The sequence below is a fragment of the Thamnophis sirtalis genome, unplaced genomic scaffold (assembly GCF_051295495.1).
Source record: "Thamnophis sirtalis isolate CommonGarterSnake01/CBP01778 unplaced genomic scaffold, rThaSir2_p1.2 scaffold_15, whole genome shotgun sequence".
Classification (NCBI taxonomy): domain Eukaryota; kingdom Metazoa; phylum Chordata; class Lepidosauria; order Squamata; family Natricidae; genus Thamnophis; species Thamnophis sirtalis.
This window is the reverse complement of record NW_028261395.1, coordinates 15,644,825-15,660,109: the sequence shown is the minus strand read 5'-3', so window position 1 is coordinate 15,660,109 and position 15,285 is coordinate 15,644,825. Positions and strand designations below refer to the sequence as shown.

The window sequence follows — 15,285 nt, the reverse complement described above, 5'->3', positions numbered from 1 at the left end:
CTTTGGGGAGGAGAACTGGAATCAGCTCTGTTCCTGGACACATGATTGCTCTAACTAGGTAGGCCTTTGCTTAGATTTAGTTGGTTCACAAAACTAGAACCTGGACTAGCCCTCCTGTTTTGATGCTAGCAATGCCATCACCCGACTGCGGATAACAGTTTCTCAGTGTGAAATTGTGGTTCCAGCCCCATCCTTTCTGTCTTGCTTCACATGTTTACACCTAATTACAAACTCTACCTATTAGTGCTTCTATTATGGCCTTGAAACCCCTAAAATGTTGTAAACCCAAAGTAACTGAAAGACTGACTTCCTCTAAGCCACCCATTAAAATATTGCAAGGGAAACCCAAACTGCTTCAGTTTGAAAGATGGCTGAAAATGGCTGATTGAAGACTCTTAAAAACATTGGGGCCATCAGAACTATAAATTCCCTCTCTTGAGTCCAACTAAACTCTTCTCTTTCCTCACTAATTCTGGAGTAAAAACTAGAAATACACACTCCAGGAGCAAAATTTGGGTTATGAACTTATTTTCTATCTTAATTTTTTCTATAATCTGATTTTTAAAACTGGTTCTCTGTTTGTTTCCTTTCTCTCCGTTTATTCAGTATTACATTTTTGCATCTCTAATAGTTGTTTTTAATTGAAGAAGTAGCTTATTAATCTTATTAAGTAACCAACACATTAATGTAGATAAAATAGGATAATTACAATATAGACAAGAATTTTGAATGGACACCAAAAAGGCTAGGTAATATGTGGGTGTTTGTTGAAATGCATTTAAGTTATATGTAAGTTTTCATCCTATAAGGGATCCATAGGCCACAGTTTCTTTGTGGTGGGTAAAAAAAACCTGTCAGTTTTTTCAAAAATGTGTTGATACAGCAAATGTGAAGGTACCTGAGAAGATCTCTCTCATATATCTGCAGTCTGACATTCCCAACAACCAAAGTAACGAAGATGAATGACAGAGAACATTTGAAAGAGATTTCAGTAGGAAGGGGCTACCTCTCTCTCTCTGATCCTTGGTTTATACAAAATAGCCTTTTCATTCCTCCTAGCAGAAAACATATAAAACTGTAGATATTTTAGAACTTTAACAGATTAACAGAGTTGGAAAGGACCTTATAGGTCATCAGTCCAACTCCTCGCTCAAGCAGGGGGTTAGACTACACCATTTCTGACAAATGGCAGTCCAATCTCTTCTTGAAAGTCTCAAGTGATGGAGTTCCCACAACTTCTAAAGGAAAGTTGTTCCATGGGTTGATTGTTCTGTCAGAAAGTTCCTCCTTATTTCTAGGTTGAATCTCTCCTTGGTCAGTTTCCATCCATTATTCCTTGTCTGACCTTTGGGTGCTTTGGAAAATAGCTTGACCCCTTCCTCTCTGTGGCAATCCCTAAAATATTGGAAGATGGCTATCATGTCTCCCCTGGTCCTTCTCTTCATCAGACTAGCCATACCTAGCTCTTGTAACCATTCTTCGTATGTTTTAGTCTCCAGTTCCTTAATCATCCTGGTTGCTCTTCTTTGCACTTTTTCTAGAGTCTCAACATCTTTTTTATAGTATGGTGATCAAAACTGGATGCAGTACCCTACGTGTGGTCTTACTAAGGCTTTATAGAGTGGTATTAGTAGCTCACGTGATCTTGATTGTTTCCCCCTGTTAATGCAGTTTAGGATTGCATTGGCTTTTTTGGCTGTTGCTCCACACTGCTCCCTCATATTTAGCTGGTTGTCCACTAAGACTCCAAGATCCCTCTCACAACCACTGCTATTAAGCCTGGTTTCACCCAGTTTGTATTTGTACGTTTGGCTTTTTCTTGCTTACGTGTAAGACTTCACTTTTCTCTCCATTGAATTTCATTTTCTTAGATAGGGCCCAGTGTTCAAATCTCTCTGGATCTTGAGCCTATCTTCTAGGGCCGTGATGGTGAACCTATGGCACACATGCCACAGGTGGCATATGGAGCCATATTTGCCAACATGGCATCCCTCTGCTCCAGCGTGCATGTGCATGATGGCCAACTGATTTTTGGCCTTCCAGAGGGCTGGGGGAGGCCGTTTTCTCCCTCCCCAGGCTTCAGGAAAGCCTCCGGAGCCTGGGGAGGGTGAAAACTCCCCCCCATGTGGGTGGGTCACATGCACATGTGCAGGGGATCACATGTGCATGCGCAGGGGGAGGGGCACATGTGCATATGCAATAGTGCAAGCACACACAATTTTGGCACACCTTTAGAAAAGGGTTAGCCATCACAGTTCTAGGGTTTTAGCTATTCCTGCCAGCTTAGTATCATCTGCAAATTTGGTAAGTTCCCCTTCTATTCCCTCATCTAAGTTGTTTATGAAGATATTGAAGAGTACTGGGCCTAAGACAGAACCTTGTGGTACTCCACTGCTTATTTCTCTCCGTGTAGACTTAAACCCATTAAAGATTACTCGTTGAGTATAATTTGTCAGCCAGTTGCAAATCCATCTGGTGGTGAAGCTATCTATCCCACTTTTTTCTAGCTTACCAAGAAGTAGGTTGTGGTCTACTTTGTCAAGTGCCTTGCTGAAAACTAAGTATATTTTGTCACAGTACTTCATTGGTCTACTAATTTAGTCACTATGTTGAAGAATGAAAGAAGATTGATTTGACATGATCAAGGTGCAAAAGTTCACAGCCTGCTGCAGAACTTTGTTGGTGGATATGATTTATGACACAGACTGAGGGGAGGGGAGACATAGGGGTAAAGTTCAGATACCATTAACTGGAAATCAGATTTGGCTCCACAGAAGAATATGCCAAAATGTTGCTCCTAATAAATGACTGTATTTCTTTTGAACTTTGTCTCAAGGCTCGTAAATTAATTAGGACACCTTTTGGGAACTTCACAGAGAGCCAAATCTGACTTTAAAAATCTATCAAGATTTCCGGGTTTCCTGAATCCAATCACTTCCCGATATTTGGGGTGCTTGGAGGGAAAATCAGGCAACCATGGCAGAAGGCGGATTATCCGAAGAAAGCCTGATTGCAGCTGAAGGAGTGCGGCCAGCTCCAGACATCAAAGCTACAGACATCAAAGCTACAGACATCAAAGCTACAGACATCAAAGCTACAGACATCAAAGCTGCAATGCCTTTCCCAGTGGCAGAAGCAAGAAAAGATGAGTACTGGTGGAAATTAGCCCCTAAGGCAGCTGAAGTTGAGTCCCTTACCCCAATTCCCAGATAATGGAAAGGGTCTCGAGCGAGCTGGCAAGGGTGGACTGGATGTGGGACTGGGCACAAGCCAGGCTCCCAAAGCCCCAGATGGAATCCCTGGGGAGTGCAATAGAGCATCTGAGGGAGGATTTTGACCTGACCAATCTTCATGATGAGGGGCCATCATGCCACCTAAAAGAGAGGGGAGGGACATCTGATCCTGTTGAAGGGAGGAGATGCAGATTGGAGCGCAGCCCCCCTCCTCCACCCAATAGAAGGAGGAGAGCCCCCCAACTGCAAGACATAGATGACTTCTTGCCACTGCTAGAGGCCAGATTTGAGGAAGTGGAGGAGGACCCATATGTGGAAGAAGAACTCAGCAACCTAAAGCAGAGGGGCTGCCCCATCAAAGAGCACATAGATGAATTTAGGAAGGTCATTGGAAGGCTACCCCCTTTATCAGAGTGGCTGCTGGTGCATTTTTTTCAGAATAAGCCTTGGCAAGCAAATTGCCCATGTAACCAAATACCGCAACATCCCAAATTGACTCTCTGAAGGGTTCCAAGAAGCAACAAAAGTCGACAATGAGCTGCATGCCAACAACATGAGAAAGCAACCGGACATGAAAGAGAGAGGTCAACCTGACCTGAAACCACCCAGCTGACAGGGAACCATAGCATCACAGCAGGCCCTGAGACCAGGCCTCCCTCGAAGTCCACTGAGATGCTACAGATGGGAGGGGATGGGCCATATGGCATCTGTGTGCTCAACCCCAACCCCAAAACCAAGGCCAGACCCACCACCCAGGGCACGACCAGAACGAGGCCCCAAACGGGTCACCAACACATCCCAGAAAGCCCTTTAGGCTGCAGAGGCCCCTTCCTCCTCAGGCAAAAGGGGTGGAATCCCAGGCAACAATGACCTATGAGGGACAAAATAACCCAATGGTGAGTGAACCAATTCAGCCTTTCCTTTTCCCAATACGCCTCACAGCCCCAAAAACAGGAAACCAGGAGGATTTTCAAGCCTTAATATACTCAGGCTGCACTAGCTGCTTGATCAACCTAACCACGGTCCTGAAACTGGGGATCAGAACAAAAAGACTGGCCCACCTGATTTAGTTCAAACAGGTCAACGGGTCCCTAATGGGAGGAGCCTATGCCACCCACCTGACTGAACCAGTGATGTTAGAGCTAGCGGATCACTGGGAAGTAATTCAATTCATAATAGCCCCCAAAATGACAGACGCAGTCGTACTGGGACTTTCATGGCTAGACAAGTGGGGACCGACCATCTGGTGGCAAGGGAGTACCCACAGACTTAGGATAGCAAGGGGCCCACAACCCCTCCCATGCCAGCAAGCAGAAATACTACCCACACAGGAAACCCCCCAAAAGAGCCCACCAGAACAACTGGCAACCATATCCGACAAAACCCCAAAGACTGAACAGATTCTGAGGGAATATCAGGACCTCGCAGAAGTATTCAGTGAGACTGAGTGCGATATTCTGCTTCCCCACTGTGAGGCAGACTGTGCCATCAAAATCATCCCCGGGGCAAAACTACCCAAGCCCAAACTGTACACCATGATGCCCTGGGAAATGCAAGAGATGCACAAATACATAGACAAAAACCTATCAAGGGGGTTCATTGAGCCAGCCAAGCCAGTCCTCTTCAAGAGAAAAAAGATTGAACTATGAAATTATGGGTGGACCTTCAAGGGATAAATGGGTATGCATACACAACCTATACCTACTCCCCCTCATGAAGGACATGCTATCTCATCTAGCCAAGGGAAAAGTCTTCACCAAACTAGACCTCAGAGAAGCATACTACCGTATCAGAGAGGGAGATGAGTGTAAAACAGCATTCAACTGCTCCCTAGGGAACTTTCAATTCAAAGCGCCTTTTGGACTGCAGGGCCCCCCAGCAATATTCATGCAGCTAATAGACGAGGTGCTGCATGAGCACCTCTACAAGGGGGTCCTTGTCTACCTGAATGACTTTCTTATCTACACCGAGACCATGAACGACCACATACCCCTTGTTCACCAAGTACTGGAAAAACTTCTGGAAGCCAACCTGTACGTCAAGGTATCAAAATATGAATTCCACCATGCACAATTAGACTGCCTGGGTTACAGAGTGTCAAATGAGGGAATAGAGATGGACCCAGACAAAGTACAAGCCATCTTAGGCTGGCAACCCCCTCGCACCTGCAGACAGCTACAAAACTTCCTAGGGTTCACAAACTTTTATAGGCAATTCATTCCTTCCTTTGTGAAGATTGCCAAACTCCTGACAGACCTCCTGAAAACAGGGAGCCCAGGAATGAAACCTAGCCTGGGACAACCTCTATAGTGGGACCTAATCTGCCAAGAGGCATTTGAAACACTAAAAGAAATGTTTGCAAAGGAGACGGTACTGAAGCATCCCGACCCCGAGCAATCCTTCATGATCCAGGCAGATGCCAGCGATATGGCAGTGGGAGTGGAACTACTCCAAAGAAACAACCAAGGAAACTTACAACCCTGTACCTCCCCCACCTGCAAGCTCACAGACACAGAGAGACAATGGGCCACATGAGAAAAAGAGGCTTTTGCAGTGAGATGGGCACTGCTAACCTGGAGACACCTGTTGGAAGGGAGCCAGAAACCGTTCGAAGTCTGGACCGACCACAAAAATCTAGAGGCGCTAACCCAAACAAGTCCGATGGGCTCAATACTTCAACCATTTCAATTTTATTTTAAAGCACATCCCAGAGGGGAGGAACTTTCTAGCTGACACCCCCTCCCGCATGCCCCAGTACAAATGCAAACAGGAGCAGGTGGTGGACAGCGTTATTCCCTCTACTCAAATAGCTGCCCAAGTGACCACCAGGTGGCAATGACGTGATCGGCAAGACCAAACCACAAACAACCTAACCACAAAACTCAAAACCAAACTGCTAGCAGACCCCTGGTTCCAAAACAACTAACGCAACTTGACAAAAAGAGATGACCTCACATGGAAGGGGATGAAACTCTATGTCCTGTTATCCCTACACACCCTAACTCTCCAGAAAAGCTACGATGCCAAACCAGCAGGCCACTTTGGGTTCCTAAAGACTTTACACTTAGCCCAAAGGCAGTTCTGGTGGCCTGGCATAAAGAAAGATGTGGATAGTTATGTGAAAAGTTGCACCATCTGTGCCACAATGAAACGATGACCAGGAACCCACCCATCCCCCGGACTGCTGCAACCAGTAGCAGAACCAACAAGGCCTTGGGAGGAGATTGCAATGGACTTTATAGTAGAGTTGCCGAAAAGTTGGGGAAACATGGTGATTTGGGCTGTAGTAGACCTGTTCTCCAAACAGGCACACTTCCTACCCTGCAGCGGACTACCCTCAACTCACAAGCTGGCCAAACTGTTCATGAAGCACATCTATTGCTTTCATGGAGTACCTCAAAGAATTATCTCAGACAGAGGGGTCCAGTTCACAGCTAAGTTCTGGAGGGAGTTCCTGCGGGCCATTGGGTCATCCCAGGGTCTTAGCTCAGATTTTCATCCGAGCACCAATGGGGCAGCAGAGAGACTGAACGCTATGGTAGAGCAGTACCTGAGCTCTACTTGAACTATCAGCAATCCAATTGGGCAGACCTCTTATCTTTTGCTGAAGTCACATAAAATAATGCTGTTCACAGTATTAGTGAGTGGCATGGACTTTGTCCCAATGCCTGAGTATCCAAGGGATCCCTCCTCCTCAGTTGACTGATTGGATGTCGATGCTGAAATCAACCTAGGAAAATGTCAAAAAAGTGCTAGCTAAAGTGGCACAAACCTACAAGAAACAGGCAGATAAACACCAGGCTCCGCAATGGCCATTCCAGGTGGGTGAGAAGGTTTACCTCTCCACAAAATATTTGAGATTAAAACTGCCTAGCAAGAAACTTGGGCCAAAGTTTATGGGACCATTCACCATAGCAAAGATCATCAACCCAGTCACAGTGCAATTGAAACTGCCTTGATTGCTGGGGAAGATACACCTGGCATTCCATAGTAGCCTCTTAAAACTTGTGATCGGATCCACTCTGAGACCACTACCCCAGGAGCCCCCAGGCCTGTGGTCATAGGGGGCCAAACCATTATGAGGTTCAATGAGTCCTTGATTCAAGGTGGCACAGGAGACTCCAATACTTATTCAAGTGGAAGTGCTACCCCTTAGCACTTGGGTAAAAAGTAGAAATATCCAGGCTGATCACCTTATAGCAAAATTCCATGCAGAAAATCCAGGCAAGCCTGGGGGAGGGATGCATCCCTAAATTATATACCTGCACTCAAAAAAAATTGTTTTCACACAGGTCATTTTCAGGAAGTGAGGGGAGCCTATGGTCAACTTATAAAATGTTTCCATGACTATTATCAAGTTGACATGGAAAAGGGAGGGAGAATTCCATGCATACCTTCGACCAGGGTCAGATCTCAGATTTCTACAGCAAATGTGTGAAGTGCAAAAGTTCACAGCCTGCTGCAGAACCTCGTTAGTGGATATGATTTATGACACAGACTGAGGGGAGGGGAGACACAGGTATGTTTCTTTGTCTCGAGTCTCGTAAATTAATTAGGGCATCTTTTGGGAACTTCACACCCATGCTGGCTGCTAGTTATTACTTTACTTGTTTCTAGATGTTGGCAGATCTATTTTTTTATTAACTTTTCCAGTATCTTCCCTGGTATTGATGTTAGGCTGATTGGTCTGTAGTTTCCTGGGTCTGTTTTTTTTCCCCTTTCTTTTTTTTTTGATGATGCTGACTGGCTCAAGGGTTGACTCAGCCTTCCATCCTTCTGAGGTCAGTAAAACGAGGACCCAGATTGTTGGGGGCAATGTCTCTGAAAACTGCTTAGTGGGGGCTGCAAAGCCCTGTGAAATGGCTTTGTGATAAGTCTAAGGGATTTTCTTATTCCTATTTGGGCCATTTCTGGGGCTGGGAACCTTCAACCTTTATCTCCACTATTGCTGATAAGGATTTATTTTCTCTTGTTTATATCCTTATTTCTATGGTGAGACTTTATCCCATTTGTGAATATGCCCAGACTTTATACACTGAACCATCTTACAGGTAATCCTCAACTTACAACAATTAGTTTAGTGACCATTTGAAGTTACAGCAGCACTGAAAAAAATGACCATTTTTGACACTTACAACCATTGCAGCATCCCAATGGTCACATGGTCAAGATTTGGACGCTTGGCAATTGACTCTTATTTATGATGATTGCAAAAGGGTCATGTGATCCCCTTTTGCAACCTTCTGACCAGCAAAGTCAATGGGGAAGCCAGATTCACTTAACAACCTGGTTATAACTTAACAATTGCAGTGATTCACTTAACAACTGAGACAAGAAAAGTCATAAAATGGGGCAAATGTTTTATTTAGTAACAGAAATTTGGGGCTCAGTTGTGGTCATAAATTGAGGACTACCTGTGTTTTGCTCTCAAACCAAATGAAGCATAAAATCTAAATTTTAGACCTGTAGAAATGTCTGTGGAGGGAGCGTGTGCAATCTGCATGAATGACTTCCTTTCTACCGTTTCTCAAATCGTGATGATCTCTGCTGCCATCTACAGGAAAAGACTGAAAGCCTCCAGGCTACATCCTGAGAGCCAAATCCAGGAAATGATTCAGAGAGCACCACAACACTGTCTGTGTTAAATTGCTAAACAAACAGTTCATTCATTTGTGTTTAATACAATATCTTGAGAGACTGTAGTGCCTATTACTTGACTTGGGTGTTTGCCATAGGAAAAAGCTCTGCCTCTTCAACTAAAATGGATTATCTCAGTGTGAAGGTGCATTGTTTTAGATTTGTCAGGATCTATAAAAGACTGCTAGGAAAACAGAACATGCTCAATTTCAGCCACTGAAAATTGATTTGAGACTCTCTAAGTATAATTGATACAGAAAATTCAGCAATGTGCTTAGCAAATCCTCTTCACTGTTGCTTTTAAAACATTATTTTGTTTTCTGGAGATTTAAAACTTTTGAGAGGATGAGTACCTTCTAGATATAAAATTATCTCACTTTGAGCCTGGTTTGTGATGGAATTCCACCAAGAGTCCAAGGAAATATAATGGATTGATATTGAACCATTTTTGTGGAATATCATTCCCCTGCCCCTCAAAATTCCAGCTTCTTTAGGCTAATGTGCAGAGTACCATAAGTGGCCAGGTGGTCACCCCTTTCAAGAATTTCCCTGGAATATTTCCATTTGCAATTAACAAAACCTACCAGCATTGCATGGCAAAGAACAGAGCGCTACAATTGCATCCTGGATGAATTGCTTCATTGTATAATTGCTACTCTAATGCTGTCAGGATTCTCTGTGGGCTTGTGGGAAGTTTTCTATCACTTCCACATGCAGGACAAGCTCCCCTATGAAATGATGTCTCCATCCTCATGATCTTTGCAGCTGCCCCTAAAGGCAAACTCTTGGCTTTAGGGAAGGAATATTTCACCTTTCCTCACAGCTGTCTGGATTTCATTTTTAGTTTTTCCAGCTCAAGTTGGAAACCCAAATTAATTCTTCTGACAGGCTTTTAAATCTTTAAATCTGACTGTCAAAAATCAAAATGGTTTAGATCATAGCTGTCAAACTCGCCACGTCACTTTGCCACATAACATATTACAACATTCTTCCCTTCACAGAGCTGGGGTGGATGTGGGTCATGAGACATTCAGCCCGCGGGCCACCAGTTTGACACTCCTGGTTTTGATTGTTGGTCCATTCTAGTTGTCAGATGTTTAGGACCAATGAAAGTGGAATCTCCATCCTGGTCTGGAGGATGTCATTTCTTCCCTTTGTGCTTTTTTGCAGACTCTTCACACAGGCCCAATGGCTGCCTTTCTGATGAAGACCAAAGACAACCCAATGAAGGCCATAGGAGTCCTGGCAGGCCTGATTGGGATCATGGTGATGGTCATCCTTTTCATCTCCACTGCCATGTTCTGGCGCAATAAAAGGTCCCCCAGGATCATGCCAGCACGACGGATCATCAAAAAGAGGCCGAATTATCAACCTCGTACCTTTAGGATGCAGTGGTTGAGCTTCAAGAAGTCCTCTAGCCATGCGGCAGAGAAATTTACAGTCAATGAAGACAACATCAGCTTGCAGAATGAGAACAGCAATAACAGTTCGCAGATTCCGTCTCTGCCGCCCCCACCACCCTCCGTGCCAATCCCATCGCAAGCCTCTCTCTTCAAGATCCAGGAACCCACCTGGAAATTGTCCACAGTTTCAGGATCCCTGAGCCCTAAGTTCTTAAATAAGCAGGCAAGGAAAAAGGGAGCTCTCCACGCAGCTGACACAGCTCTGGTATCTGAGCTCAAGCAGAGATTGGAGATGAGAAATTCAGTGATCAGCCAGCCTCACATTTAACACAAAGTGGTGTGGGACATACAACTTTGTGTATTATTCCAAGACCATGGTGTGACCTGTTACTTTGTATTCTGTACTGTTTTCCCACTGACCTGGAAGCTCTAAGCCCTGGTGATGTTTCACTTTGATCTTATTGGATTGCATGCCATGCCTTATCCTTTTTGCTTTGCAATTGTTTCTCCTTTTTAACGTTGTGATAGTGTCTCATGCAGACTTGTTACCTTTTTCAATCCAAATTATCCAATAAAAAAAGTTTTTTTTTTTTGCTGCACCCAGAGAAATGTATGCAGATTCTGGCCAATCGTGTTTAGGATTTTCCAGTGATGTAAAAAAATCAATTTTAAAGATGCATAAAAACTAATTTCATCTTAAGAATGTCTTGCATGCTAGTTGACTTCCTCTGAAATTTGGTGACTCCTGAGTCCCTTTGTGTGATTGGCCTGACCCAGTCAGATTGGGGCATGATTTGGCACTATCCATAATTATGTGCATGTCAAGAAATATACTTGCATACACCATACATTTATTTTTTCTGTTCACACAATTCTCAGAGACTGCCTGGAAAAGTCCCTGAAGTTTTCTTGACAAGGTTTTTCAGAAGTGATTCCCCATTGCCTACTTCCTAGGTCTGAGGGAAAATGACTGGCCCAAGGTCACCTGACTTAGCTTTATGCCTAAAACAGAGCTACAACAAGTCATGATTTCCAAGTTTCTAGCCTAATGACTACATCAAAGGTGTGTGGGTTTGTTTGTGTGTTTAATTTACCACATAGTAAAGTGTGAACATCTGTATAGATTCTCAATTGTTATGCTTCTTCCATAGGTGTTTTTTCCAAAAGGCAACTGGACTTCCTTGATTTTTTTCTTTGAAAACATTTGCAGAAGAAGCTTCTTGGATGAAAAGCAAAAAGGTTTTTAAAGGGGGAAAAACCAAGTCCAGTTGCCTTTTGGAAAAAGCAGCTCTGGGGTGATCTGCTTTCCCCCAAGTTCTCTAAGATAAGTTTTGAATGTAGAAGGTGAGGAACCACTACAGAAAGTGAGAAGCAGTGATAGAGCCAGAATAAAAGCCACGAGATACATCATCATGGACCATATAAAATGGAATAGGATGTGATGATGATTTGAAGAGCAGGAGATGGTGGTGTTTACAGAAATGGTGAAGAAGATGAAGATGGTGATGATTTATACAGCTCAGAAGCCACCTGACCCCTAATGGCTTTGGGCAGCTTATGGTTCAAAAGTAAAATGGAAAGAAAGAAAACATACAAGAAACCATAAGCAGCCCAAAGATTAAAAATAAATCCATCCAGATGCAACCTTCAATCTGCCCCAAAGTCTTGGACAATAGCCAGGTCTTTCATAACTTCCTGGTAGGTTTCTATGGAGATTCTGAATCATCCAGGTCATGGTTGTTCCCAGTGGTGGGCTTCAGCTAGTTCGCACCACTTTGGGAAAACCGGTTGTTAACTTTCTGAGCAGTTTGATGGACTAGTGTTGGAAGAAATCATTAGGGCAGAGAACCGGTTGTTAAATTATTTGAATCCCACCACTGGTTGTTCCAAAGGTGACTTTTCAAGAGGCAAGTGGACTTTCTGGTTTTTCTTTGAAGATGTTTTGTTTCTCATCCAAGAAGCTTCTTCAGCTCATCTTCAAAGAAAAACCAGAAAGTCTAATTGCCTAATTGCTTTGGGGCATCCTTGGTAGGTTCTTGATTGTTTCTTGGTTGAAAACCATTGTTTCTTGGTTGAAAACAAAGTCCTAAACAATATAATCTAAAGCAAGCAAACAAGCTCAGACAACACAAAGGCTCCACAGCTGAAACTATATTCTCTTCTCTTGGAACTTCCTGAACATCCTCAGGGTGAGAACCATCCAGACCTCTGGAAGGAGAAAGCAGGGATCCCAACTGAGGCCTTCATCCTGGGTCTGACAAGATGCACCTGTTTCATTATTGGGACCCAAAACATGCTCATGTGAGATGTGTCCGATCTCACCAGATGGGCAGGGATATTTGGAGAGAGATGATCCCTCAAATTAAAACAAGGCTTTATGCCACAAAGGACTTTATACTATGAACTGCACCAGAAAACTAAACAGTAAACAGAACAAATCCCAGAGCGGTAGTGTCTCATCACAAGGCATCTCCACCATTGAAACAACCACACCACTGTATTCTAGACCATCTGTATCTGCTCACATTAAAGGGACAGGAGGACTAGAGTTCATCGGGAGGTGACCAGATGAGAAAAAAACCTCCATTTCAAAGCAAGACTGTCATTTCAGTGCAAGAAAAGATAACCTGCCAAAGAGATGGGTCTATAATCCTAGAGAAATGGCAGTATTTCCATAAATGGCGGCTGGTGTTGCAGGTTCTACTAAAGTGGATTTAGCAGATGATTTATCTGCCATCCTAAGTGAACTTCCTTAGATTGATCTCCCTCCCTCCTCCCTCCCTCTCTCTCCCTCCCTCTTTCTCCCCCTCTCTCCCCCTCCCCCTCTCTCCCTCGATCCCTCTCTCCCCCCTCCCTTCTCCTTCCCTCTCTCCCCTCTCTTCCCCCCCCCCTCTCTCCACTGTTACTCCCTGGGGAGAGACAGGGACTTGTTATTCATTGGTAGAGGTAGTATACATTTTCAGCAGAGTCCTTAGCTACTTGTTCATAAACAATGTTATTTATGGATTAAATTTATATGCCCACCCCAAGAAAGTGACTCTGGGTGGATCACAGATTATTGCCAAAGAAAATTCTGTTTTGGCTGATGTACTCCAAACATTTCAGTGCAGACTTGTTTCTATCCATAGTGTTGCTCCAAACAAGTGACATAAAGTGTTTGCAAAACCAAATTCTTTGTCTTTCTTTAAAAAAAAAAATGCTTCTTCCCCGTACATATCAGCAAAAGGGAGATTATAGCCCAACCCATTGAAAGAACAGTAGTCGTTCCAACTTCCCACCCACAAATGTCTGTGTCAGAAAACCAGCTATGAATAGTTTTTATTAAAATCCTACTTAGGGAATTATTCAATTTATTTTATTAATTGGGCCTGGAAGTAGAAATTTAAGGTATTTTACAGAAAGGGCTCAAAAGGTTCTCTAATGCTAAACCACTACAAATGGGGCAGTTCTGTTGGAAAAGCATTAGTAGAAGTGGTTGACTTAGAGTGGAGTCTTAAATACAGAGTTGGAAGGGACCTTGGAGGTCTTCTAGTCCTATCCTCTGCTCAGGCAAGACACCCTACACCATTTCAGACAAATGGTTGTCCAATCTCTTCTTTAAAACTTCCAGTGTTGGAATATTCACAACTTCTGGAGACAAGTTGTTTCACTGATTAATTGTTGTAACTGTCAGAAAATTTCTCCTTAGTTTCAGTTTGCTTCTCTCCTTGATTAATTTCCATCTGTTGTTTCTTCAGGTGCTTTGGAGAATAGTTGACTCCTCCCCCTCTCTTCTTTGTGGAAGCCCCTGAGATATTGAAAGACTGCTATCATGTCTCCCCTGGTCCTTCTCTTCACTAGACTAGCCATGCCCAGTTCCTGCAATTGTTCTCCATATGTTTTTAGCCTTCAGCCCACCCTTCATTCTTCTCTGCACTCTTTCCAGAGTCTCAACAACTTTCTTATATTGTGCTGACCAAAACTGGATGCAACATTCCAAATGTGGTCTTACTAAGCCATGCAGTTAAAATCTGTATATCTGAGAAGAAGAAGAAAATATGTTTTTCCATACAATTTTGTTGCAGGTTGAAGAAGAAGAAGAAGAAAGTGGCACCAGTGAAAGGCTCCACTGACTTCACTGACAATCCAAGTGCTTGGCATCGTCAAAGCTCCTGCTGTGCCAAATATATGCTGTGTATATATTTGGTGTCCACAATTGCCCCAACTTCCCCTTCCACCCCGTTTCTGGCACTTGGAGATGAATTTTATCATAAAGGGGTGGATGGGTGCACTCACCATTGGCTCGTCTTTGGCCTTTTCCTCCTCCTCTGTAGTGGCAGGGGCTTCCCCAATGGCAGGACTCTCTGACTCCATTGGCTGATGTACCAGATGACTCTTTTTCTGGTGGCTTTTGGGGTTTTTTCATTGTGGTGACGGGTGGTTGATGCAGTTGAGGAACAGGGGCTGGAGCCAGGCATTCTGATGCTCTGTGGCCAAGCTGATCACATCGGTATCATTTTATTGGGGCCCCCAAGGGATGGGGGGGTGGAGGCTTCTCAGCTCACTGCATCTGCATTCAGTGGTTTCCTAGCAGGAGTTCTAGCAGCAGACTTCCGGTGAGGGTTAATCTCATGGTCCAATATGATTGCAGTGGTGTATCAATCTTGGATACGTTCTGGGAACCCCCTTATGCCGCAATCTTCTCTCAGTTTGGGATCTAAGGCATTTTTGAACATGTAGACCAAGAATCTTTCTGGCCAGTATCGTAGTCTTCCAACTATTCTCCAGAACTCCCAAACTAACTTCTTCACGGGGCGACCAGACTGTCACAATCCCTGGATCTGCTCTTCTGTGTCCACGTGTTGGGCCACATCGCTAAATCGGATGCGCATCAGTTGGATGAACCCACTTGCATCATCTAGCTCAGGAGCCTCCTCCTCATAAAGCTCCACTTTCCATTGTGCAGCCCCCCTCCCTTCATTCATCCTGTCAGCTATTTCTTGAATCAACTCTCTATCAGACGGGTATTGTGC

The 15,285-nt window shown here is 44.0% G+C and overlaps 1 protein-coding gene across 1 annotated transcript in view; it reads left to right on the top strand.

Moving 5' to 3' along the window:
- CDHR1 (cadherin related family member 1) overlaps positions 1-12,326 on the top strand; it is a 44,798-nt gene extending 32,472 nt beyond the window's left edge. Inside the window, exon 17 of the mRNA XM_014060069.2 lies at positions 10,041-12,326. Coding sequence (XP_013915544.2) covers positions 10,041-10,601 — 561 coding nt within the window. The 3' untranslated portion in view covers positions 10,602-12,326. The remainder of the gene's footprint in view (positions 1-10,040) is intronic.
- Positions 12,327-15,285: the final 2,959 nt, after the last annotated feature.